Source organism: Carassius gibelio, chromosome B2 (genome assembly GCF_023724105.1).
Source record: "Carassius gibelio isolate Cgi1373 ecotype wild population from Czech Republic chromosome B2, carGib1.2-hapl.c, whole genome shotgun sequence".
Lineage (NCBI taxonomy): Eukaryota > Metazoa > Chordata > Actinopteri > Cypriniformes > Cyprinidae > Carassius > Carassius gibelio.
The window spans coordinates 8,706,958-8,734,038 of NC_068397.1; the positions used below are offsets into that span (position 1 = coordinate 8,706,958).

The 27,081-nt window shown below is 38.7% G+C and overlaps 3 protein-coding genes across 5 annotated transcripts in view; 1 reads left to right on the forward strand and 2 right to left on the reverse strand.

Annotated features, from left to right (window-relative positions):
- Positions 1 to 1,339: 1,339 nt before the first annotated feature.
- On the reverse strand, positions 1,340 to 3,285 carry si:ch1073-184j22.2 (dual specificity protein phosphatase 14). Its single transcript, XM_052549246.1, has 2 exons — positions 3,215 to 3,285; positions 1,340 to 2,196 (listed from the first exon to the last, which is right to left on the reverse strand). Exon 2 carries the CDS (start codon positions 2,190 to 2,192, stop codon positions 1,626 to 1,628), a length of 567 nt encoding a protein of 188 aa, XP_052405206.1. The 5' UTR covers positions 2,193 to 2,196; positions 3,215 to 3,285; the 3' UTR covers positions 1,340 to 1,625.
- A 7,964-nt stretch (positions 3,286 to 11,249) lies between these two features.
- Positions 11,250 to 27,081, reverse strand: part of LOC127951377 (pre-mRNA 3' end processing protein WDR33) — a 40,188-nt gene continuing 24,356 nt past the window's right edge. Inside the window, exons 15-23 of one of the 3 annotated variants that reach the window (XM_052549249.1) lie at positions 19,440 to 19,592; positions 18,586 to 19,323; positions 18,417 to 18,480; positions 18,051 to 18,294; positions 17,881 to 17,952; positions 17,139 to 17,284; positions 16,949 to 17,050; positions 15,183 to 15,380; positions 11,250 to 11,407 (exon numbers count right to left, since the gene is read on the reverse strand). In XM_052549249.1, coding sequence (XP_052405209.1) covers positions 11,373 to 11,407; positions 15,183 to 15,380; positions 16,949 to 17,050; positions 17,139 to 17,284; positions 17,881 to 17,952; positions 18,051 to 18,294; positions 18,417 to 18,480; positions 18,586 to 19,323; positions 19,440 to 19,592 — 1,752 coding nt within the window. In that variant the 3' untranslated portion in view covers positions 11,250 to 11,372. Of the gene's footprint in view, positions 11,408 to 14,012; positions 15,097 to 15,182; positions 15,381 to 16,948; positions 17,051 to 17,138; positions 17,285 to 17,880; positions 17,953 to 18,050; positions 18,295 to 18,416; positions 18,481 to 18,585; positions 19,324 to 19,439; positions 19,593 to 27,081 lie in introns of those variants that run through there. The other 2 variants (XM_052549247.1, XM_052549248.1) reach the window with 2 other exon arrangements.
- On the forward strand, positions 11,908 to 12,951 carry sft2d3 (SFT2 domain containing 3). Its single transcript, XM_052549250.1, has one exon. The coding sequence runs from the start codon at positions 11,985 to 11,987 to the stop codon at positions 12,657 to 12,659; it is 675 nt and encodes a 224-aa protein (XP_052405210.1). The 5' UTR covers positions 11,908 to 11,984; the 3' UTR covers positions 12,660 to 12,951.

Sequence of the window (27,081 nt, forward strand, 5' to 3'; positions counted from 1 at the left end):
TTACTGCCTGACGAAAGTGTTTCAACATGCATTTAAAGCTTCCTGCTGTATGAAAGATTATCATGTTTTGCGATGGATAACTTAACCATTTCAGAAAATAGAAAAGTATTTATGGTAGTACTAAAGTAACTACTACCACATTTGCAGGATAAGTGGGGTGAAAAAAAGCAGCAGCTTATTTAGGTCTTGATTCCACAGAATTCTAGCAAAATGGACAAATGTAAATTTAACATTTAAAGCCTTTTAAATGTTTGTATTATTTGGTAATGCTGATGAATTTCATTGTGTATGAACGAAGACACAAGCACTACATTCAGTGATGATGAATATAGACAATATGTTCTAGTAGTAGATGGGGATGAGGTCACTCTGCCCCCCCCCCCCCCCCCCCCCCCCCCTTATCTGACTGCTCTGCTATACCTTTCAAGTAAAAACATCTAACATAGCATTTGTGGTCAGACTGCAATACCTTACAAGGATGGTTTGCTGTCAAATACTGTGCAGAAAGATAAATGAGTGTATGGTAATGGCATGCTTATTTATCCCTTGATGGGCTTACTGAAAGCAGTGTCTCATCACACACACACACACACACGGAAACACATGGGCTGGCACACATAAACACACTTAACTTTATCCGAATACATAGTTGGCTAACTAGTTTCCTGTTAATTGCACAAGATTGAAGGCTTTCAGCCAAAAATAAATTATATTTATTTTTCAAGATAAATAAGTGGCTTTTTTTTTTTTTTTTTTACTAAGACATTTGGACTCTTTCCACTATGTGCAGTCTCTCTCAGCTTTCAGCACATTCACTCACCCCCTCAAGAGAAGCATGTCTAAAACTTCTTTCCCCTCACTCAGCACCAACAAAACATTGCCAAACTCACTAAACACACATTACTATAAGAGAGACTGTAAGGAATAAACCTGCATTATAAACGTGATGAATGAATACCTGAGACTTTATTCTCTCACCTTGTGTCACATGGCCAATCTTTATCATCTATAGGTCAACAACAACAGCTTAATACATACATACATTTATACATGTCTCTCAGTGAGCAGAGCCTTTTAGTTTAGAGATGAATTAAGAATGCCTTTTAAATTAATTTTATGAATTTTAAATGAGGTTGCAAACAGGATGCAGAACTGAAATGTAGAATGTAGAAACTTTCAAATTTGTCTCATTTGAAAGTAAACAAAAGTTTAGAGTCTTTATCTCATGCACATCATACTGTAGAAATTGAGCCTTTTCATTTCTTACCCTGGGTTTCTTCTATGGTGTGAGTTTAATGCTACAACAGTGTCCTCTGTTGGTTAAATAATGCATACTAAGTTTCAATATTTTTTTTTATTCCCAGAATCCCAGCCAGACCACATCAATAAACAATAACCATCCTTGAAAGTGAATTTGCTTTAGAAGCCAGGAGGAAATGGCTAAAAGCCTCTTAAAATCACATGCTAGTGGATAAACAAAACAGTCATGTTGAAGTACTTTCTTTTACTTAGATCTTGTTGATCCTTATTTGAAATGATGGTTGTGACATTTTTCATTGCCCTTACAATATGTAAATAGAAATTTCAAGTCCACTTCTGGCAAAGGATCAGTTCGCTGTTGTTGATTAAAGAGCCAAGGAGGTGAATCTTCTAAGTCGGCTCAGCCTTGGCGAAGGAGGACACCGTCTCATGCTGTACTTGGAAGGTAGTTTTGGTGTTTTAGGAATTGGCAGTGGATCCAGTGGTTCAGCCACCTTCACAGTATTCTTACCGTAGAGTTTCTTCTCATAGTCCAGAAGTTGGGTCCAGAATCCTGTATTAAGGCATATGAAAGGTCTGCTGTCTTTAACGCAGTTATGTGCCTGCCGCAGAGTCACTCCTTTGTACTTCATGAGGTAGGCCATTATTAGAGCAGGTGAGCGACTCATGCCTGCAGCGCAATGCACTAGGGTTCCTCCAGATCTGTTACCATGGATTCGAGCTGCAACGTGGTCAAAATGATCACCTAGACGGGCATTTGGGAGGTCGGACACCGCAACACGTATGCACTCCACACCTGGGTAGATAGGGCAGGTGTGGGATAGGGTCACGTTCACAATCAGTGTAATGCCTTTGCGGGTCATAAGTGCCTGATTCAAAGGAGCATCAGCCCCACTCAGGAAGAGAGTTGGTGTTATCTGTGATATTGACATATGGCTGCATGGAAAGAAATAATATCAGTTTTTATTTATTTAATTTTTATAAAACAACAACAACAACAACAACAACAACAACAAGTATAGAATAAGTTTGGGAACAAAGCTATTTCTAATATACTTTATAATAATGTTGGATCTATATAGTTCTTATAAAAAAAAATAATGTACAGGTAGTTGCAATTGTTCTCAGAACATTGGCCAATCTGCTTTTTTTCACATGCAAAATTCTTAGAAATGTATTCATGTTAAATTTATATGGTTTTGGAACATATTTGTTCCATTTTCAAGGAATTTTCAAATATTATTTATTTATTTATTTTTGATAACAGATCTTCGTCAAGTATGAAACAACAGGCAACAACTATACCACATCTTTGTATAAAAAGTACAAAGATGCTCATCATGTAAGATGTGTTTTAAATTCATTGTATGTAGAAAAGTACAGGTGCATCTCAATAAATTAAAATGTTGTGGAAAAGTTAATTTAATTCAGTAATTCAGCTCAAATTGGGAAACTTGTGTATTAAATAAATTCAATGCACACAGACATTCTTAACATTCTAATTTATTGAGATGGACCTGTATTTATGAATAAGCTAATAGATTTAAAAAATAATGATAATCACATCATTGATTGTACACATTATTTTAAACACAGAAAACACAAACCAGCAAAACCAGTACCCACAAGCCTGCAGGCAGTTTTCTAAGCTAACAGAGCCATGTGTACTAAGCTAAATAAACACATGAGCAGTTTTTTTTTCAGTTTCGTGAAGTTCCAAATACAATATGGAAGGATACATCTCACATGCATAAAGTTTAGGAATACACTGTCACACAGTTCTCCAAACTGCTTGTCCTCTTTCTTGTGGGGGCTGGAGCCTATCCCAGCATCTGAGGCTACCACAATTAATTTTACACTTACACCTTTTTAATATAGTCTATTTAAATATATATCTGACCTGTCTATACATTTTACTTTTGTTTCTAGTGTTTTAAGGCTTTCGGTAACTGACCTGGTCCCTTGATGTGTTCTCTTTCACATTTGAGCTCTACACTTGAGTGTAATGGATCCCGTGTTGGCAAGTTCAAACCCTAAAAAGGCTTTGAAGACAGCTGGCCAATGAAGAGCGAGGTTAATTTTAAACTCTTCTGCCTCGAGGACATTAGCTTCATATCTTTATGACAGACACAAGCCTGTCTGCTTATGAAACCAAACAAACGATTCAAACTTGTACTTTAAACTTAAACTTTTGACAAAGTTTGAAAATGTAGAACGTCATTATGTAAATGTTCAAATAAAACATTCCATGAAAAGCTATTTTATTAGGCTTTAGAAAAGAAGAGAAAAAAAGAACACACACACACACACACACACACATATATAGTAAAGTAAAATGGTATAAAACTCAAACTTCTTCTCAGTAATGATGCATGAACCTGATTGGAATTTACAAAAACACACCTAAATAACTCTCAGACTATGAAAATAAAAATAAATAAATAAAAATTCTCTGGTCTGATGAACCTCAACTCATTCATGTCTGAGGGAAACCAAGCACCATTTATTACCAGCATAATACCATCCTAACGGTGAAGCATGAAGGCAGCAGCATCATGCAGTGGGGGTGCTTTTCAGCGGCAGGGACTGGGTAAGTAATCAGAGAAGATGGAAAGCTGAATACAGCATAACACTTTTTATATATATATATATATATATATATATATATATATAAAGTGTTTTTAATACAAAAAAAGTCAACCTTCAAATAATTATGTTCAGTTATGCACTCAATACTTGGTCGGGAATCCTTTTGCAGAAATGACTGCTTCAATGCGGCGTGGCATGGAGGCAATCAGCCTGTGGCACTGCTGAGGTATTATGGAGGCCCAGGATGCCTCGATAGCGGCCTTAAGCTCATCCAGAGTTTTGGGTCTTGCGTCTCTCAACTTTCTCTTCACAATATCCCACAGATTCTCTATGGGGTTCAGGTCAGGAGAGTTGGCAGGCCAATTGAGCACAGTAATACCATGGTCAGTAAACCATTTACCAGTGGTTTTGGCACTGTGAGCAGGTGCCAGGTCGTTCTGAAAAACGAAATCTTCATCTTCATAAAGCTTTTCAGCAGATGGAAGCATGAAGTGCTCCAAAATCTCCTGATAGCTAGCTGCATTGACCCTGTCCTTGATAAAACACAGTGGACCAACACAAGCTGCTGACATGGCACCTCAGACCATAACTGACTGTGGGTACTTGACACTGGACTTCAGGCATTTTGGCATTTCCTTCTCCCCAGTCTTCCTCCAGACTCTGGCACCTTGATTTCCGAATAACATGCAAAATTTGCTTTCATCCGAAAAAAGTACTTTGGACCACTGAGCAACAGTCCAGTGCTGCTTCTCTATAGCCCATTTCCTGCACACGCCTGTGCACGGTGGCTCTGGATGTTTCTACTCCAGACTCAGTCCACTGCTTCCGCAGGTCCCCCAAGGTCTGGAATTGGTCCTTCTCCACAATTTTCCTCAGGGTCCGGTCACCTCTTCTCGTTGTGCAGCGTATTTTGCCACACTTTTTCCTTCCCACAGAGCTTCCCACTGAGGTGCCTTGATACAGCACTCTGGGAACAGCCTATTAGTTCAGAAATTTCTTTCTGTGTCTTACCCTCTCGCTTGAGGGTGTCAATGATGGCCTTCTGGACAGCAGTCAGGTCGGCAGTCTTACCCATGATTGCGGTTTTGAGTAATGAACCAGGCTGGGAGTTTTTAAAAGCCTCAGGAATCTTTTGCAGGTGTTTAGAGTTAATTAGTTGATTCAGATGATTAGGTTAATAGCTCATTTAGAGAACCTTTTCACGATATGCTAATTTTTTTAGATGGAATTTTGGGTTTTCATGAGCTGTATGCCAAAATCATCAGTATTAAAACAATAAAAGACCTGAAATATTTCAGTTGGTGTGCAATGAATCTAAAATATATGAAAGTTAAATTTTTATCATTACATTATGGAAAATAATGAACTTTTATCACAATATGCAATTTTTTTAGAAGGACCTATATATATATATATATATATATATATATATATATATATATATATTAGTGCTGTCAAAATTAGCGCGTTAACGCATTCGATTAATTTGAAATATTTAACGCGTTAAAAAAAAATAACGCAATTAACGCGGTTGCAGTTTTTTTATTTCCAGTTGTGGCCTATGTGTGTTCAACGTGCAAAGAAATATGGATAAGACCAAGGAAGGACTTTTAGACGGAAAGTTTCAGTATAAAACTCTGCCGGATTACTCTTCAGTCTGCCACAAGAAACATTACTCTTCATTTAGTCTGCCACAAGAAACAGCAACATTAAAATCATGAACTCAAATGTCATTGTTTAAAAAAAAAAAAAAAACAATGACTGTAACAGTGCGTAAATCAGACCTTTCTGTAACGCTAACGTTAATAAGCTTAAACGAAAATAACGAAATAATTGTGTAGCGGAGTATTTTTTGTACACAGTGCCGCGAACTGTCAATCACTCCTGTGCGCGTGCATCACTGTCCTCCTCGCACCTGCAGCAACTTGCGCTCTCTCTCTCTTCATCAAGCTTTAAAACAAAAAGGGGACAAAAAGATCATATTGTCTTTGTGCATAGGCTATAGATTAATTAGATAAATGAATATCTAAATTTGCGCCTTGCCGTCTACGGTATTTTTTTAGAACTTAGAAAAAAGATGCTGCAGCCAATGAACAGCCAGCGGGGGCTGCAGGACGACTCAACCTCCGCAGACAGTTTTTAATGTTTATCAGACAATAAATACTCAAGATTTTGCTTTAGTATAACTCACAACGAGTTTCACACACCTTCTCCGGCCACGTTGAGTTGTTGACACTTAACAGTGGGAAAAGCGACACATGCGCTATTCACTTGTATAACTTAAGGGTGAATGGGTAATGTAGTTTCTGCTCTGGGTGGGATGAATTAGGAAACTTGCATTGTGAAGGACGCTCTGAAAATCGGCAGTGCAGGTAAAAGATTAAAACCTCTATTAAAACAGATGTCCAAATGAGCGTACCGGTCACTACAAGCACGTTCTGGGCGCAGGAGAGGTGGCGGTACGCTCAAGAGCTATATTTGGAAGTGGCGGTACTGAGTACCCGTGCATATGGGCCCACTTAAAGCACTGGCAATGACTATACTTTGGAATTTTTTTGCAGTCCACTTAGAATTCAACATGGAAATCATTTTTGTTTTTTATTGGCATTGATTTTTTTGAAATTCAAATGGTACTTACATGCCTGTGTTTTCCTTTCTGTAATAAATATGGCTTTCAAGCAAACAGTTAATTTGGAGGATATTGATGGTTTATTGCAGGTATGTTGTTTACATGAGAAAATCTGTGTTACAAGTTAAACAAAAATTCCAATAAACAATCATATTTTGAATTTAAATAGTTTCTTTGTCTTGAGTTTACATTAATTATTTACATTTTACATTTACATATCCAAAAAGTTTCAGTCTTTTAATTGCGATTAATCGCGATTAATCGCGATTAATTTTAAAAAATTGTGCGATTAATTAGTTAATTTTTTTTAATCGATTGACAGCACTAATATATATATATATATATATATATATATATATATATATATATATATATAAGAATGTATGCATTTGCAGACGCTTTTATACAGTGCATTCAGGCTATCAATTTTTACCATGTCATGTGTTCCCGGGGAATCGAACCCCCGACAATGCTCTAACAACTGAGCTACAGGAACACTACACATACATACATACATACATACATACATACATACATACATATATATATATATATATATATATATATATATATATATGTCTGTTTATACTAAATATAGTTTATTTAGTACTGTCCTAAATAAGCTTTTTCAAATAACAGATGTTTATATATACTCCACAAGGAAAAATAATAAATGAATTTATAAAACTACCACATTCAAAAGTTTACATAACCTTGAATCTTGTTTTTTTTTAATGTATGTATGTTTACATTTACACAAACAAAAACTTACAAAAAAATATTCAACATGATGGTCTCTTTATTCCTCCTCCAAAAAGACAGAGGTCTCTTACCCCTCATTTACACTGAACACGTGTGCGGCGCATTACGGCTGCGACAAGGTTTTATTCCGTCCTCCACTCGGTGCCAACTCACACCGGGAGCATATCAGAAGCGGAGCGACTGGATGCGTGAGACTACGTGATTTGCCTGTCCGACGTGTGTTTCTGATTTTGGGGTTTCAAGTGCCAATGATATATTGCCAATAAACATGCAATACGTTTGGGAGTCTGCACATGGTGTTTGTTTTGAAATTGACAGGGATTTTTGACTTTTATTTTGTATTTCCGGTGTGACTTGGACGCGTGTCCGTCAAAAATAGACTAGGCGCCTATATTTAGCGAAGCGGCGTGGAGAGCCGCTTATAGGAAGCTTCTGAAATGCGCCGCGTTGCGGCCGGTGTAAACACAAGCATTGACTAGAATGGGCGCGATCAGCTCCAGGAGCCGTGTCGCAGCCGTCAAAGTGACGCCAATAACTTTACATCTGAGGCGTTTAAAGACTCCGTTTGTCCATTATTTATTTCTAAAGATACACGACAATGTATAAAGGGCTCCATTACCTTCTTTGTTACATTATGGCCCCGTAGAAACAGTTTTTGTAAAAATAGGCTAACGATTGCGTCATAACCACGCGACTCTCTGTCGCATTACCGTACAGACAGGAGGAGAAGCTCGCACGCAATTAACTTAATATGGCATACTGGCGATACATTTTAAAATACTATAAAAAATAATTAATCAGAATACTTACTCCTGCTCACTCACGACAAAGAACTCGCCGCTCAAACTCGCCCTCTCTGCAAGATTAACGATGGCAGTTTTCACGCACAGCCACTTAGAAGATTTACATCTGTCAGGTTGCTGACGTCGTCAAGCTTCATTTGAGTCTGCACGTCAGAAACGAAAGTGCTAAAAATAGCTAAAAACCAGGGGGCAAGGAACTCGACCGGAAGTTGAAGTCGGGTGGGGGCTGCCATCTTTTAGCAGAACTTCACTTGCGTTAGCATTCCCATTGACTCCCATTCATTTTGGCGTCACTTTGACAGCGAATAACTTTACATCTGAGGCGTTTAAAGACTCCGTTTGTCCATTATTAGATAAACGACAATGTATAAAGGGCTCCATTACCTTCTATGTTACATTATGGCCCTGTATAAACAGATTTTGTAAAAAATAGGCTAACGATTGCGTCATAACCACTCGTCTCTCTGTCGCATTACCGTACAGACAGGAGGAGAAGCTCGCAGGCAATTAACTTAATATGGCGTACTGGCGTTACATTTTAAAATACTATACAAAATAATTAATCAGAATACTTACTCCTGCTCACTCATGACAAAGAATTCCCCGCTCAAGCTCGCCGTCTCTGCAAGATTAACGATGGCAGTTTTCACGCACAGCCACTTAGAAGATTTACATCTGTCAGACAGGTTGCTGACGTCGTCAAGATTCGTTTGAGTCTGCGCGTCAGAAACGGAAGTGCTAAAAAACGCTAAAATGGGCTTCACTTGTCTCAACTGAGTTCCAATCATAGACAGTAAAAGAAATGGACACAGCGACCCCATTGGAACTCAATTGAGACAAATGAAGCCCAGTTTTAGCGTTTTTTTAGCACTTCCGTTTCTGACGTGCAGACTCAAACGAAGCTTGACGACGTCAGCAACCTGTCTGCCAGATGTAAATCTTCTAAGTGGCTGTGCGTGCAAACTGCCATCGTTAATCTTGCAGAGACGGCGAGCTTGAGCGGGGAGTTCTTTGGCGTGAGTGAGCAGGAGTAAGTATTCTGATTAATTATTTTGTATAGTATTTTAAAATGTAACGCCAGTACGCCATATTAAGTTAATTGCCTGCGAGCTTCTCCTCCTGTCTGTACGGTAATGCGACAGAGAGCCGAGTGGTTATGACGCAATCGTTAGCCTATTTTTACAAAAACTGTTTCTACGGGGCCATAATGTAACATAGAAGGTAATGGAGCCCTTTATACATTGTCGTGTATCTTTAGAAATAAATAATGGACAAACCGAGTCTTTAAACGCCTCAGATGTAAAGTTATTCGCTGTCAAAGTGACGCCAAAATGAATGGGAGTCAATGGGAATGCTAACGCAAGTGAAGTTCTGCTAAAAGATGGCAGCCCCCACCCGACTTCAACTTCCGGTCGAGTTCCTTGCCCCTTGGTATGAATGCGGTCCGCCATGTTTACGTTATCATGTGACCTATGACGTTATAACAAGCGCAAGAACTTTAAATACATAGACATCATATAGGATGTCTATGTTTAAATATATGACTGCTACAGGTTTAATATTTACCATCTAAATATTTTGATGTTGATGCAATTTGCTCCTTTTGTGGTCTTGTTAAATACACAAATGCCCTTTTATTGTTATTGTAGTTTAACCAATATATTTGTGTTGTTTTTGTTTAAACTCTATTGAAATGACCCACAGTTTAATCCTTGAAGATTAGACCCTTCATAGCATCAATAACTCCACAATCCTACTTCGTACGGTTTTTCTCAGCTTTTGCAGTATTTGTAATATCTGCACAAATAAGACGTTGATCAGCTGCTTGAAGATCTCGCCTTTTGGAGAAGAATGTTGATTTTACACTTGAAAAATTAAGTATTACTACTTAGAAATTAAGATTACCTCAGAAAGCATTTCTAGCCCACCCCAACACTTATCAACAAAAATAATGATAGATGGTGACTATTAATCATATATTTTTTTGTAAAACAAATTGTAATTCGTTTTTTTTCATATCTATGCATGACTTCCCACTAGACAAATGCAGCCAAGATGAATACGTCTAAATATTCAGTCAAGTAATGAATGAATGCACGTGTTTATGAAACAATAAGGCTATATTTTATTTACTGACAATGACAGGAGACATGAATAAACAAGTAAAATAATAAATAAAAGTAACATAAAAATACAAGTCAACAACACATGACACAAAAATTTATTCAGACATTGTTCTGTTTTTGAATGTTTATAGACAGTGAACCCACATCCGTCCATCAGGTCCCTCACTGCTGCAGTCAGACTGAGTCTGATCATGATGAGAGAGGGACATCGAGTCCTTGTCTGAGTGCACAGAGAGGATGAGGACGACCATGATGAAGACCCTGAACCACACACCCCTGAACAAGAACAGGAGAACATGTGCGGGACGATCTGACTGCTGCTGTGTCTGCTCCAAACATTTGTGTCTGCTCAACATGAGCATGACTACCTGTAAAACATTTACACAGAGTAAAACACTTTATATCATGTTGTCAGCATTCTATTTATTGCTGAATTTAATTTTATATTTTTTACAATTGCATGTTAATTTGATATAGCTTCATTATTTCTGTGGTGTAGTGAACTGGACTGGTGAGCAGAAGGTTTCTGGATCAATCTTCACCAGTGAGTCTTTACTCCAGGTGACTCCAGAGGGATTGAGATCCTGTAATAAGAGCACTGTAAGTCACTTCAGATAAAAGTTTCTGGTCAATTAATACATGTAAATGTGAATTTTGTGAATGCTTTTTTTGTGTCTTGGGCAGAAAAATTCTCAATAAAGCTGCTTATTTCTTAAAGCTTTTTTTCTTCAATGTTCTACTATTATATTAAGGAATGCTTACATTTAATACAGTTTCTATTTGGGGTTTTAAAGGGTCAGCTCATTTAAACGTATAAATTCAGTCATTAATGACTTGCCTTCATTCTGTTCAATTCTTTGTCCAAACACAAAGGGTGATTTTGGTCAGGTTTCTACTGCTGGTTTGTGTTCATACAGTATCAGTCAATGGAGTTTGACTTTCAGATTCTTCATGACATTATTTAATGATTTAGAAACTTCTGAAACTCAGGTTTTATTGACTGATGTTGTATAAACAGAAACCAGCAGAACAAACTTGACCAAACTCACATCCTCTGTGTCTTTTGGTCTTTTTCTAGATGCTCTCACTGGCTCTGGGGTCACTGAAGATGAAGAGACCACAGCAACATCTGGTCCTGATGAGAAAACAAGAGGAGATGCAGTGATGGAGCATTTCACCCATGGCACTCCATCTTCTCCATCCTCAGTGCACACAGCTGCTTGCAGACATTTCAAATCCTATAAAGATGCACAAACACAAAACAAAAGCAGTCATTTTAACAGCACAGTGTCATTTTAATTTCTGTATTAGAAGTAACAATGATACACACATATATATATATACGCACATATATATATATATATATATATATATATATATATATATATATATATATACACACACACACACACACACACACACACACATATATATATATATATATATATATATACACATATATATATATACACACATATACATATACATACATATATATATATATATATATATATATATATATATATATATATATATATATATATATACATACATATTATATACATATTATATACATATATTATATACATACATATATACATATATATATTATATACATACATATACATATTATATATATTATATACATATATATATATATATATATATATATATTTATTTTACTGTCTATGGTGTATATACACAAAAACGGTACTTCCGGCGCGTACAGCAACGTCACTGCGAATAATCGCAATGCCACAACTTCCTGTTTTCGATCCACACACCACACACAGTAAAAGAACTCTTAAGTGAATAATGGCTGAATTAAACCGACAGCTCCAGGAATATTTGGCTCAGTCTAAAAGCGGAGCGAAAACGATATCACAGTCCAGCTCCAGCACTGCAATAGACATCGATGAACCCACTTCGGTGTCGGGGAGTTGGTTTGGCAGGTGGTCGAGTCCGTACTCTGGATCCAGTGGCCGCGGAGCGTCACCAGGCCAAGGATCGAGCAGCGGTTTCTCGTGGCCGTGGTCATCAGAGCCTGACCCGTGTTTGCCGGGCATGAGTCGATCCCAGCGACTGATCGCTTTTGGGACGTGTATTTTCTTCTCTGCTCTGTGCTTCGGACTGTCTGCTCTTTACGCTCCTTTACTCCTACTGAAGGCGCGTAAGTTCGCTCTGCTGTGGTCGCTTGGATCTGTGTTCGCACTCCTCGGGGCGGCGATCCTCCGCGGACCCAGTAAACTCATTACAACTCCCACACCGGGAGCCGTGGTGTACCTGTGCTCTCTGGTGGGAACTCTGTATTCGGCGCTGAGCCTTCACAGCACGCTGCTCACAGCTCTTGGAGCTTGTCTTCAGATCGCTGCTATTGTGGGTTACATCGTGGCTTTGTTGCCGGGTGGGAGTGCCGGGATGAGGTTTGTGGGTGGCATGGCAGCGTCTGCTATTAAAAGAACTGTGACCGGCAAGGCCATGCCTATATGATCAGGCATTTCACGAACTTGGCAACAGACTATTTTTTTTAAATCATGGAAGATACTGTTTTCGCACTTTTTGTTTTGACTGGTCTGGTACTGCCTTGTTTGATTGTGAAACTCTGACAGTAGCCTACACCGAGTTCAGCTTTAACAGCATTTTGAGGATGGGGATACCTAAATGTTTTGTCTTGCACTGTGACAGGGACCATATGTATGACCAAGACATCCAATACTACTTACCTTTTAATGTTTCTGAACTGATCTTGAAACTTTAGTAAATACACTTACTAAACCACTTACTTTTGTATTCTCTTCTTCAAGCCATGTAGTTTGAATAAAAATAAGCCATTTATTTAAGGACCGCTCACTTCAGCATCATATATGGTGGTCATAAATGTATGGCACTCTCTTTGAATGTCTCCCATGACACACACAAGACTATAGGTTGGTTCTGGAGCTTTTACTAATGTGCTGACAAATTAAACTTGACATGTTAAATAAGAGAGACATACAAAGAGTGCAGTGCTACGATATTCCTGGACCAGAGCAAAGGTGTAAACATTCTCAGTAGTAGGTAAAATCCAGTCATTTCAATAGGAATTCACATAATCGTAAGGTTTGCGTAAGGGCAAAAATGTTCCTAGCACACATTTTGTGTCATCTAGCAGTTAAGCTACCCGTTTTAAAAGTGACTTCTGTGTGAGCAGTGATTAACTGCAAGACAACTGACAGTTTTTGGCATGAAACGTTAAAACTAACACACCTTCTATTTTGAGTTTCCATGATGCTTTGACAGATTGAATGCTTAATGTTTTGTGAAAATGCGTTTTCGGTGTGGGCAGAGCTACCCCATGCCATAATGCAGAAAAAGAAACAAGAAACTAGTGCCATTTGCAATGGTTGGCTAAAAGAAAAATAACACAATAGATCGCTTTAGAGATTGTCCTTTATGTAAAATTTGGTCAAGACCGGTGTTCTCCCGGTAACCTACTTTCTGCCAAGTTTAGAACCAACTCTAAACAGCACTCTTGAATCAATCAAATTAGTAAATTAAAAAATAGTTTTTTTTTTTTTTTTACAGGGCTGGAGCTAAAGGGCAGTCATACACATGCAACTGTGGGAGACTGGAAATGCAAGTTAACGTATAGTATTGAGTTCCACGGCTTATGAAAATGTAAATGTTGTGAACTGCCTGCTAATTCACAATGAGAAGACGTGATCAATAAATAATCTCAGGCTTGGGAGACTACACTTCTAGAGGAATACAGAAAAAAGGTATATCTTGCTTTCAAGAATTGTCATCAGTGTCAGAAAAACCATTAAGGAGTGGGTGGAAAAGAAATGACAAGAGCAGAGAAAGTTTACATAAATTTTGCACAGTCTATTATGGTTTCATACAAAAAAAGGACAAAACTATGACATTTTGTGACAAACTGTACACATAGAAACAAAGTCTGCAACTTTGTCACTCAAAGTAGCCTGGTAAGGTTACAGAAAGATTATATCCATTATTTTACATAAAAATGAAATTAAATAAACAGCACTGAGACACTGGGGGAATGAAACATTCAAGAGTCCACTTTTCTCTAGTAATAGACATAGTCCACAAGATAATACCTGTTACAACATTGGCCCTTACATATACTGAATTGTATTTGCTGGAATCTGACTGAGTAAATCAATGGTACACAGAACATTGTGTGTTTCATACATCAGAAGCATTAAAGCCAAAAATAAAAAAATAGAAGGGGCTCAGGTGCTGGTACAAATTCAACAGACACTGTTTCAAATTAATCAAAACAGGTCAGCTGCTCAGTGCAGGGAAAGTGATGTCTTAAGATTTTACAGTCATACCATGCATCACAAATACAATTTCCTGTATCACAATCAGTCCATTACAAAAGATATTCCTCACAGCACTACGATGAGCGCCACTCTTACATCAGTTATTCTTCTCAGTGCTGATGTAAGGTCAGAACAATCTCCATGTATCATGTTTACACCAAGCAGGTAGCAATGAAAACATCTGGCCCTGGATAACTGGTACCACCACCTTCCATCCAATACATCATAGAGAAAATGCTAAGCCTTAGCCTCCAATCAGGGTTTCATGCTGATTTTACTAAAGTGCTTTCAGACATCTGTCCAAGCCTGCATAATTGTTCAGACCCTCAAGGAAGCTGGTATTGTAGCCATTTGTGGTTCTTTGTTTACCCTGTCTTCACTGTAGTCAGTTTTACCCCATTGTGCCCAGAAAAGCAGGTGTGACTATTTCTACCGTCCGCGACCTCCCCTTATAACACCACGTGGAGCCCCTCGCCTAATATTTGGACCCAGATTAGGACCAGGACCACCTGGGTTGGGCGGCCCACCACGGCCCCAACCACCTCTTCCTCCCCGTGTTGGAGGCCCATACCCACTTTCGTCTCTTGGTGGTAGTCGACCTATGGTGTGTTAGATAATAATAGTATGCAAAATGTCTTACATATTATACATTAAAACAAATCATTGTCATTTATCCATCACCCACCTGCTCCTCTGTCATCAGGCCCTGCACCAGGGGAGTCCATGTCACCAGTGCCTGGTCCGTCATGCCATGGCCGTTTGCGTGGTGGCAGCGAGGCCATATCCATGCCCTGTAGAGAGGAGGAACGCTCTCTACTGGCTGGAGAAGGACTGTCATGCATATTGTGGTCTGGCCGCTGACCATCCCGATAACTCTCATGACCTGAACACACATACACACCAGCATGATTTGTTTTGGATCCTTGATGTTAAGCTTGAACAATGCAACACTTTTACGTAACGTTTATGCCAAGTGTATGCTACACAACTAAGGAAAAAAAACAAACAATAGCCAAACTGCTTTACTCTTGATATTATACAACAATCGTCTTGATGAGGCATAGGTGGACACATTATATCAGTGGTGTCAAACTCAGTTTCTGGAGGGCTGCAGTCCTGCAGAGTTTAGTTTCAACCCTGCTCCAACACACAAACCATGTAGTTTTCAAATAATCCAGAAGGATTTGATTAGCTAGATCATGGACATTTAATTAGGGTTGAATCTGAACGTCAGGGCTGTGGCCCTTCAGGAAATGGTTTTGACACCTGTGCACTATATGAAGTGTTGACAATGTACACTCAAATTTGTGGCAAATCACATGAATCAGTCCTTAATATGTAGAGTGTAAAATATTTTCCCATGAAACATCCAAAAAAGCGACAAACTATTTAAGTGGCTGCCCCAATAGCAGTCTTTTAAGCTCCATTTAAGCTAAAGTGACAGAAATGAAAATGGAGCAATACAATGTAAGACAGACATGGGCAACAAGGGCTTTCTGTTCTTCATGAAGAAATCTAAGTTAAAGGATGCCCACAAACTATATCCCGTTATCATCTACATCTAATTTTACTAATAAAGCTTAAAGGGATAGGGGTAGAGCCTCTTTGCCTCCGAAACAAAATCAATGTAGAGAGCAATAGCAAGAAATTATCAATGAGAAGGTGACAGAAAACCATGGGTTTCAAAATTCAATCTTTATCTGCTTACCCCCAGGGCATCCAAGATGTAGGTGACTTTGTTACTTCAGTATAACACAAACTGAGATTTTTAACACAAACCATTTTAGTCTGCCAGTCTTATAATGAATGTGAATCATGGCTGAACATAAAAAAAAAAAATACACAAAGAAAAACCAAATTAAACCCTGTAGCTTGTGACGATACATTGATGTGTAAAGACACAAAATATCATTTTGTGTCTTTACACATCAGTGTATCGTCACGAGCCACAGGGTTTAATTTGTTTTTTTTTGTGTATGTTTTTTTATTGTACGTTTTAGCCACTAATTCCCATTCACATCCTTTATAAGACTGACAGATTGCAACTGTTTGTGTTAAAAAATCTCTGTGTTTTACTGAAGAAACCAAGTCACCTACATCTTGGATGCCCTGGGGGTAAGCAGATAAAGACTGAATTTTGAAACCCATGGTTTGTCACCTTCTCATTGATAATTTCTTGCCATTGCTCTCTACATTGCTTTTGTTTCGGAGGCAAATCATAGAACATGTTGGAATGTTCATACCTAACAAGCTTTTTTTCCAATTTGGCTTTGATCTTTTTTTGTTGTTGCAGATCTCAAAAATTGTCTGTGACTGTAAAATGTGGGCTTAAATCATGTAGTGTGCTCTTAGCTTTATGGCCTCAGTGAAGGAATAGGAATAAGGTCGAGCAAGTCTAACTGCACTGCAACAACAAGAACAGTTATTGGCATCCCCTTCATGCACTTCTACCTGAATCTCGCCCTCCCTCCCAGCCCTCCTGGTTTCTTCCTCCTTCATAGTGACAGGGATAATCATCAGGAGTTGGGAGAAGCCCCTTTCTTCCTACACCACCTAAGAAAGATGTCATGTTCAAACCTGACACCTCAGTTTTAATAGACGCAAGGTGAGTTGATGGACAGGTGAATGGAAAAGGTTTTACCTCCTCTTGGTGGCCCACCACGCGGTCTTCCTCTTCCTCCCCAACCTTGGCTAATGTCGTCTTGAGAATCAAAGCTTTCATCTCCACCATACTCATCTTGGAAGCCACCCATACCACCACGACCACTTGGGCCACCCCTCCGGTATCTACAGATTCAGAGCCAGACAATAAAGGTCATGTAATAATCAATAAGTTGACAATGCTGGTAAAAGCTGATGCCATTCTTTTATCAAGTAAATATTATTTTGGTAGAAATTCCAAATTGGTGGGTTAACTAGGAGGCAACACTCAATTCTGATTTTAAGAACCAGTTTAAGAAGATGGAATAGGAATTCCAGTTTAAGAAGATGGAATACGAGCACTGGAATTGGGAACCGCTGGGCTACATCATGTGTCATTAACCAGCAAGAAAACTTTAAAAGTACTACAATACCAGGAAAGATGACTGGGTTGTTGATGTTTGTCTGCCATTCTAGCTCTGTCTGAATGCACTAATGATGCGTTCTGTTAGCGTGAACAGGGTGCGCAGAGGTACACAGATACATACGTTGACAGGCAGGTAGGAAAGCTATTTAAAACTGATTTCTTGGTCCTGTGCCTTCCACAGAATATATAAATACAGATAAATAATCAAACAACTTAATGATTGCTTAATCTTTTTGAAAAGTAGTTATTTTTTCGTTCTGTTAGTACACAGTTAAGCTAATTTTGGATTACATCTCAGGTGGCATGTAACACTTACGAGTCATCTCCATGTGATGACCGTCTCTGCCTCTGGTCAAACTCCTCACCAGAGTCCTCATACCCATCATATCTGTAAAGATGTGTCACAAGGCACAATTTCAGATTCTAATCCACAGGACTCTGGCAATTTAACAAAATCAGCTTTAATCAGCTTTGAATGAAACATACCGGTCATGTTCCATATACTCTCCATCATGCGAGGAAAACCTTTCCTGGCCCTCCCATGGGCCTCCAGAGATTCCTCTGTGACCTACAGAGTATTCCTGCCCAGGACCTCCAGGGCCTCTTCTCCATCCCTCTTGATAACCTCCATCATCACCCCAGTACTGGCCTCCATCTGAGCTCTGACAAGGGCCTTGTCGCTCCGGTGGGGGTCCCATTTGGTGGTTAGGTAGTCCTCGAGGACCATCTCCTGACAAAAACAGAAAGGGAAACATGAACAAGTCACTATGAAGTCTCACATACTAGTCTTAATTAAATTGTCTTGCACATGAATAACTATTCTTCCCACAAGAGTTGTTCACTGAGTATTACCTTTTCCATTAGGACCCTGCTGTCCTATTCCATGCATCATTGACTGAGGCCCAGGATTCTGTCCCTGAAAGACATTCATATCATTTCAGCAACATAGTCTACCCTGACTTTTATTTAGTTACATCTTTTTGTCATAAACATTTATTGATGTTTATCCCAACTGTTTCACCTGGTTGAACTGTCCACGGTTTCCTTCACCCATGTGTGGTGGTTTGCCTTGCATATATGGTGGAGGGCCCTGCATGTTTCCCGCTGGCCCTTGCATATTGTTTGGTGGCCCATGCATACCCCCTGGAGGAGGCCCCATTCCATGCATACTTCCCATACCCTGCATATTACCATGCGACCTGGATGGAGGTCCCATCATACTCCCTGGCATGGGTCCCTGAGGGCCCATCATGTTTCCATGAGGCACAGGCCCCCTCATGTCCTGATGCATCATACCTCCCTGTGGTGGCCCTTGTCCACGTGGTGGTGGTCCCATCATACCTGCTGGAGGTCCACCAGGACCTGGGGGCATTACTGTTGGGGGAGGTCCTTGCATGCCTCTGGGGCCAGGTGGCATGCCAGGAGGACCCTGGGGACCCATGTTCCTATGAGCGCCTGGATGACGTGGAGGTCCATGCATATCTGGACCCATCATGCCCTGAGGAGGGGGACCCTGGTGCATGGGAGGTCCTGGTGGACCCATCTGGCCTGGAGGTATGAAAGGACCAGGCATCCCACCGGGTCCCATTGGAGGCATGTTGTGTGGCATTTGTTGTTGAGGCATAGACTGAGGGAACCCTTGTGTTGTAGGGGGCATCGGACAACCCTGCCCTGGAAAGGGTGGCATTGGCCCTGACTGTCCAGCAGGGGGAGGCATTCCCTGCTCTTGTAACTGTGCCATTCGCTCAATCTTCAGTTGCTATGGACAAAAAAATGTCTTTATTAATAAATTAAGCAATGCATATGCATAATACAGTGTTATTCACAGTTTTACAGCACAATGCCCAAGTTGCATATGTCATCATATTTGCAGACCTCGAGCAACATTGGATTTGTATACTGAAGGGCAGCCATTTCCTGCTCAATCTCTGCTTGGGTCTTCTTTTTGCAATCTACTGTCTTCTCATCCTTCCTTTCCTTTGGAACCTCTCCAGGAGGCAACGCTGGAACCTTATTCTCTGCCCAGGCCTAATGAGTAAACCAAAAAGTGAGGAACACACATCAAGCCAAATTATAACTTATAAGACCAAAACCTGGCTGGCAGTCAGGGCTTGACATTAACTTTTTTTTTTTACTTACCAGGTACTGTGTCAAGTAGTTTTCTAAATTTACTAGCCACTCAGCATTTTCACTGGCCACAATTTTGTTGTTTGGAATTTATGTTTTATATGACTAATTACTGAATACTATAATTTACTATATACTATATAATACAATATACCAATATACTATAATACCAGAACAGCATGGCACAAGAATGGTTTCTTCCCCCAGGCAATCTACCTCATGAACATTTATGCTTATGGAAAAAAAAAAAAAAAGTGCAATATCCTTATATTTATTTGTTACCCCTCCATCCTAGTACATCCCTGCATCTTATTCAATCCTATTCCATTATCATTTATAGCACAATTGTTTATACACTTATTTATTTGCCTATATTATTATTATTTTTTTGTCTGTGTGTTGTTGTCTCTGTGTACTGCAAGCCTATGTCACTAAAACAAATTCCTTGTATGCGCAAGCATACTTGGTAATAAAGCTCTTTCTGATTCTGATTTATTTAAAGGGGACATATGATTTTTTTAAAGATCATCAGACCTGCCAACATTGGATTTTTTTTTTTGAGTACCATCAGCGGGGGGTGGGGGGTTATGGGTGTTGGAGTGGGGATATACTGTTTACCATAACGTTTAGTTAATTTTTGCTATTTAGTCCTTTTTTTTTTATGCCATTTAAAAAAAAAAAGGAAAAAAAAAAACTCCAGTACACTTTTTCTAAAACTCCAGTACATTTTTGTATAGGGCTGGGCAATAGGAGCAAAAATTGCTTATTTGCAGTATCCAGTAGCCTATATATCTTGGTATTTTGTCTTTGGATTAAACAAATAAAGTGAATGTAAGCATGTAGGCATATATTATGTGCAAAAAAAGGTTTAAATTACATTACATTGTAACACTGCAATCTAAAAACTTTTTTTAAGAAGTTAAAGTTACTTAACTAAAAATGAAAATAAGTCTTAACAGACTTGAGTAAAAAGGGTATTTTGAATATTTTGAACTTCACAGCCGGTGCGGTCATACAAATACACTTGCACTTTAAAATTCTAAATCACATTTATTGTCCAACTAAAAAAAATCAGCAAAATGTATACTTTAGTCAAAGTTATTGCGCTCCTATTTCATTGAGCTCTGTCTGTTTGACGCACATGCGCACAGTGGCTCTCGTTTTAAATTAAGTCTCTGGAGATTAGCGAAGAATCACTAAAGAAGAAACTAATTTCACTTCTGACAGCAAAACGGAAATATTTCCATTGTTTGTTTTTTTTTTTACATTTACAGATGAAGAATATACCTATGCAATGTATTATTTTGTGTATTTGGTATAACAGAATATGCTGACATGTTTTCATGTTCAAAAAACATTATTTTTCAAATACTGTACATTACTATAGGTCCTCTATGCCCCGCCTCTCTCAGGGGTGTCGTTTTCTACAAAGTCCCTCCTTCTAACAAGCGGTATACTCTGATTGGCCAAGTGACTTAGTGGATTGTGATTGGCCGAATACCGGAAGCACTCATTGGAAATGTAATTGCTATTCTGTTGTAACTTTTAAGTAGAGATGCTCCGATACCCTTTTTCTCTTCCCGATACCGATTCTGATACCTGGGCTCAGGGTATCGGCCAATACCGAGTACTGATCCGATACCTGGGTGTATATCTGTATATACAGCTGTATATAGTACTAGCCCTGTGTAAATTGCTAGAATTATTTTATGGTGTGCTTCAGACTGATCCCTTAATAAAACATTAACAAATACATGGTGAACTACTGTATTTATTACAGTATTTTTATTATCTGACATGAATTTGACAGTATTATTTATTTTCTTAAGCGAAAAAGAACTTCAAAAATGCAGCCAAGAATCTAACACCGCAATCTAAAAAAGATATTTTAGTTTTACAATATAACTGTATAAAAAACTGCAACAAATAAGTCTATGAATATAAAAAAATATACATTAATCAGATAATCTCTTTACAACAAAACAAGTAAAAAACAAGGAACCATCGAGGCATAATTATTATTATTAATAGAGACGTATTATTATTACTACATGGACATAGCTAAACCAACTGTAGGCTACAACAGTAGCTTAAAATATTGTCAACTTACTCACGTTAAACCAAACATTTATATTGATGGGTTGCCATGAATATCTTTGAGTGTCTGTGTTTAGGATATGACAGTTTTCTCAAATGAAACGGTAAATTCTCATGAAGTGACGGTTTATGCGTTCGTGTCCTCATATAGTGACACACGGCATCTACTACAAAACAGCGAGCTCCCGTGCATCTGCGCCCATCACCCACATCGATGTAGAATTTGCAGGAGTAATAATTAAATAGTATTTTGCAGTTTAATATTCACAGACACTAGTATATATTCGGCTACTGTCTGGAGCCCTGCGCTTTGACTAACACGGAAGCAACTGAACGCAGCTTTGGGGACCGAATATACTTGGGAGTCGGTAACTACCGGTACTACAGAGACATACTGCTAACCACTGATCTATAATATAGAAGCGCCTTCACTGTTTGTTGGCAGTTTAGAACGCGATGAGCGATCCAGTCATATATAGATCAGTGCTGCTAAGGCATTTTCATTTCTTCTTCACTGCTCTAAACAGGGGTTGCTTGTGGCAACACAGCACAACTTCCTGTGTTTGCAATGCATTTTGAGCAGCGAAGAAGAACCGTGCAGCGGTTAGACAAAGCTAGACGTCATAACTAGGTCTTGTTTAGGAAAATGGTATCGGATCGGTATATAAAATTTGTTTTGTTATCGGAGATATTTCCGATACTAGTATTGGAATTGGAATAACTATACTTTTAAGTAATCTTAAAGATTCCTAAATGCATTTACTTTTGGAAGGCCAAATAAAGTGGTTTTGCTTTCGCCTACAAAAACACAGCATCTCCCTGACATGCTTAAACACTAAGGGCCGTTTCATAGTCAACGCGAGAAACGCGAGTGACGCGAGCGATGCACTCCCTTTCATAGTCTAAACAGTGAACGTAAGCGTCACGGGCGATGCATGTATGCAATACACCGCTCACGCAACAGGGGGTAGTAGAGGCGGGTGATATTAGTAGAGTCGGGTTGCGTTGACTATGAAACGGCCTTAACTCCGGTTACTGAAACCATGCCTTCTTTCTTTGCGTGAACATTTGGGCGGCTTTACGCAAACTAACTAACTATCTTTAACTAATGAATGTTGTTCAGTTGCTTTGACGCAATGTATTTTGTTTAAAGCGCTATATAAATAAAGGTGACTTGACTCAATATCTTAATGATTTTTGGCATAAAAGAAAAATCTATAATTTTGAACCATACAAATATATACACCGGGTGCGATTTGCCATCAATCATTTTGCTACTCAATGGTTTAAGAGATTCAAAAAGCTCTGTTGAAATTGTGTTCTTTGCTTTCTTTCTCTAGCTATATCATTTATTTGTTGCTTGAATAATGGAAATTATATTACAATTAATAGGCCTAACGTATAATGATTTTAATAGATTGTGATCATGTTAAAGTTTCCATCACATTAAAGACATTTCATGACATGATGCCTATATTGTGTTTGCCTAAAAAGACGGGTTTATGATGCGTGTTGACAGATAACACTAACATAAGGTTACTCAGGCTATAGCCTAATATATATAAGGGATAATCAACAGCTAGCTGTGCATTAAACGATTTAAATAATTTAATGCACAGTTAGCCATTGCTTATCCTGCTTATGCCATGGTCATTTCCAGCATTCCCAAATTAAGTCAAGTTTTCATATTAAAGATGTTAATAAAATTTGAGCTGGATTATTTGACTGGAATGATAAAAATGACAGTTATTTTCGTCAGTTACAACTTGTTAGACTTATTAGATACTTGTTAGAAGCATTCTACTCACTTTAAATAAGATGGAGCAGACAAATATATTAAGTAGTGCAGTAAGATTACATTTATTTGAATGAACGGTTGAGCTAGAAAGAGATGCATGTGTGAAGTAGCCTACCTGCAACATAGTGTTACTTTTGATGATGAAAAATATAATGTATCAATTTAAGCTTAGGTATTGTATACAGGCGCAGGGCAGTGTTTACAATATAGCTTATGTGCTCCTGAATGTAACTCAGACATGGTTTGTTGATTATCAATGTCACATTTATTTTCCAACTACAAATATTTCAGCAAAATGTATATTTTAGTCAGAATTATTGCGTTCCTATTTAATTGAGCTCCGTCTGTTTGTTGCACATGCAAACGGTAGCGCACGTTCACTGAAGTGAAGTTTAGCAGAAAATCCCAGAAGGCTCATAATGCATGCGTAAGTTATGCATTCAGGAAGACAGCATATCTCAAACACATTAAACAGCGTGAGTAGTCTTGTGTCTCTGTAAGCAGCACATGCAGCCTTTCTGTCAGAGTATATGGTTACTATGGTTATTATAGGAGGCGCATTAATATAGAACTTTAAACTGACCTGGAACTACCCGTGCAGTTAAACACATTTAATCAACACCTGCCAGCCAGTCAAAATAGAGTATTCAGACAGACCATGGCATAAATACATAAACATAATCGTTTAGGTGGGTGTGTCTGCTGCGCACTGCTGAAACAGGTAATGATCCAACACAAAATATACCTTTATTTCTTTATGAACATAATTATTCAGGAATTATTAAACATGAACGTATTAGTATCAGAAATGGATTTTAATATATTACAATGAATACAATTATGTTGTTAATATTGCTCTATAATTAAATGAAAAGCTTAGCTTACTATCTGGGAAATAAAGCTTTATGTCTTTAAATCAGTACTGTATATAGTCAGTTATTTCTCTGAATAAATTCAGATTTCAGAACGAACACTTTGTCGTTTGTTATATGTGCTGAGGTCGTGTCCGTCTGAAGTTTTATTATGTTCATGATGCTCACTACTGTAATGAACATAGCTATAATAAGTAGGGGAAATTCCCGACATTTACAAAATAACAGTTTACATGCCTAGGGTGTTTGCATTGTAATAATGTACAGAGATACTTCATATTTATAAATGCTGACTTGTTAGGTGATGATTTCTCATTAAAATCAAAAATTCCTATTAATTCAATGGAACGTTTACGCACACTAGGGATTACCAATATGGCGGCGCGGCGGCTTCACTTTAATGACATCATGAGCAATCCAGTTTTATATTATAGATCAGTGGTCAGACTGAATGAATTTGTAAATCCACAGTTTGACAGCAGAGGATGATTATGAACTGCAGAACAGAGCTTTTTCCATGGTAACCTCTGTATACAAAGCTGTGCTTTATTACACATTAAACGGAGGGAAATGCAAATGCAAACGAAACTTTTCTGAAGACATTCAGTTTCCTATTATGCATTCACACAAATAATGAAATCATATATTCTTTCATTTGATTTCCCTCAGCAGTCTGCCTTCATTTTTTCACACAAAACGAAACTACAGTGTGTTGCGCCCGAGTGGCAACCTCCCGCTCTCTCTCTCGTGAAGCCCATGCAGAAGTGACTAAACCTGAAATTTTTTTGGGTTTAAAAAAATTATTTTGGTCTATACAGCTTTTTACCCTTCATGACAACTGTGAGGGGGTGAATTTTTTTTTTTACTTACCCGTTTAAATTATATTAAGCCTTAAAAGTTCTGCATGATTAAGGGCATGGCCACTAGTGACAGATGGATTGCCACTGCTGTCATCGCCGTCGAGCTCAGTGGGCTTGGCTTCAGCAACCAGCTTCTGCCTTTTTGCCCATTTTTGAGTACGCCAGGGTGACGCGCTGCCAAGTTGGCGATGGCCCGCTCTACCCACTTTGATTTAGAATCAGAGAGACCTAGCCACTTATTGGCCCTCAGGCTGAGGGAATGTGAGTCTGAAGCCCCTTTCACACTGCGATTTTGGAAAATTCAGGGGTAATGTGTCCCGGCAATTGTTCCCAGGTCACTAGATTTTCTCCCTCTCACACTGACAGTGATTACCCGGAATATATGCGTTTACACACAACCCGTAAAGGTCCCGTAAAGAGTCGTGACATCAGGGTGTGACATGTAATGTACGAGTCGAAAACGCTAGGCACGTTAACTTTCACTTAAACTGGCGAACGATCTCAGCTTCAGCGCGAAAAGTGAGGAACTAACTCATCTCTGCTTCTTTACTGTTTGCACATATTTTTTTAGTCGCGAATGTTGATCTGCCTTCAATACATCCGGTAGAAGTGTCACGTGATAATGTGCATCATCACTAAAACACACCCTTTAAGGCATTAATTCTGGCTTTTGTTCACACAGGGCTCGAACCCAGCAATGTTACTAGATCCCCAGCTTGGGATTAATCTCGGGACGTGTTTGCGAATCAGCATTCATAAGACATTTTGAACTCTATTGGGGTTAGACAACAGGTCCTACTCATTGTCGAAATTATACTCTATATTTAATACTATCACATGGAATTGATGTTGATGGTGTTGAATTTATGCAGCCAAGCTATGATATCACAGATCATTATCTAGTCTCTTGTAAACTTCATATAGCTAAAACTGTCAATTCTACTCCTTGTTACAAGTATGGTAGAACCATCACTTCTACCAAAAAAGACCCTTTTAACAAATCTTCCTGATTTATCTCAATTCCTCAGCACATCCAAAAACACAGAACAACTTGATGTAACAAACCATGGACTATCTTTCTATACATTTTAGATCGGTTGCTCCTATGCTGAAGGAAGATTAAGGAAAACGGTCTGACACCGTGGTTAGCACACTCGCACCACCTAAAGAGAGCAGTCCGGAAAACGGAGTGCAGCTCAAGAAAAACAAAACTAGGAGGCATTTCGCTTGGCTTGGTGGAAAAGTACACTATCCTACAGAAAAGCATTACAAACTGCTGGATCTGATTACTTTTAGACTCTTTTAGAAGAAAACAAACATAAGCCCAGGTATTTTTTCAATACAGTGGCTAATTTAACGAAAAATAAAGCATCAACAGGTGTTGACATTTCCAAACAGCACAGCAGTAATGACTATGAACTACTTTACTTCCAAGATTGATACTATTAGAGATAAAATTGTAACCATGCAGCCGTCAACTACAGTATCACTTCAGACAGTGCACTATAGATCCCCTGAGGAAGTTCCACTCATTCTCTACTATAGGAGAGGAAGAATTGTATAAACATATTAAATCATCTAAGCCAGGGATTGCCTATGCCTGATCTAAACAAACAACACGTAGGTCAGACTCTATTCCATCTAAGCTCCTAAAAAAGGTGCTTCCAGAAGTCTTAGGCTACGTTCACACTGCAGGCTGAAATGACCCAATTCCGATTTTTTTGCCCCTATGCGACCTGTATCTGATCTTTTAATGACAGTCT

Bases quoted from the DNA above. Each gene is read 5' to 3' on its own strand.
- si:ch1073-184j22.2 (XM_052549246.1), bottom strand. From the start codon at position 2,192: ATGTCAATATCACAGATAACACCAACTCTCTTCCTGAGTGGGGCTGAT.
- sft2d3 (XM_052549250.1), top strand. From the start codon at position 11,985: ATGGCTGAATTAAACCGACAGCTCCAGGAATATTTGGCTCAGTCTAAA.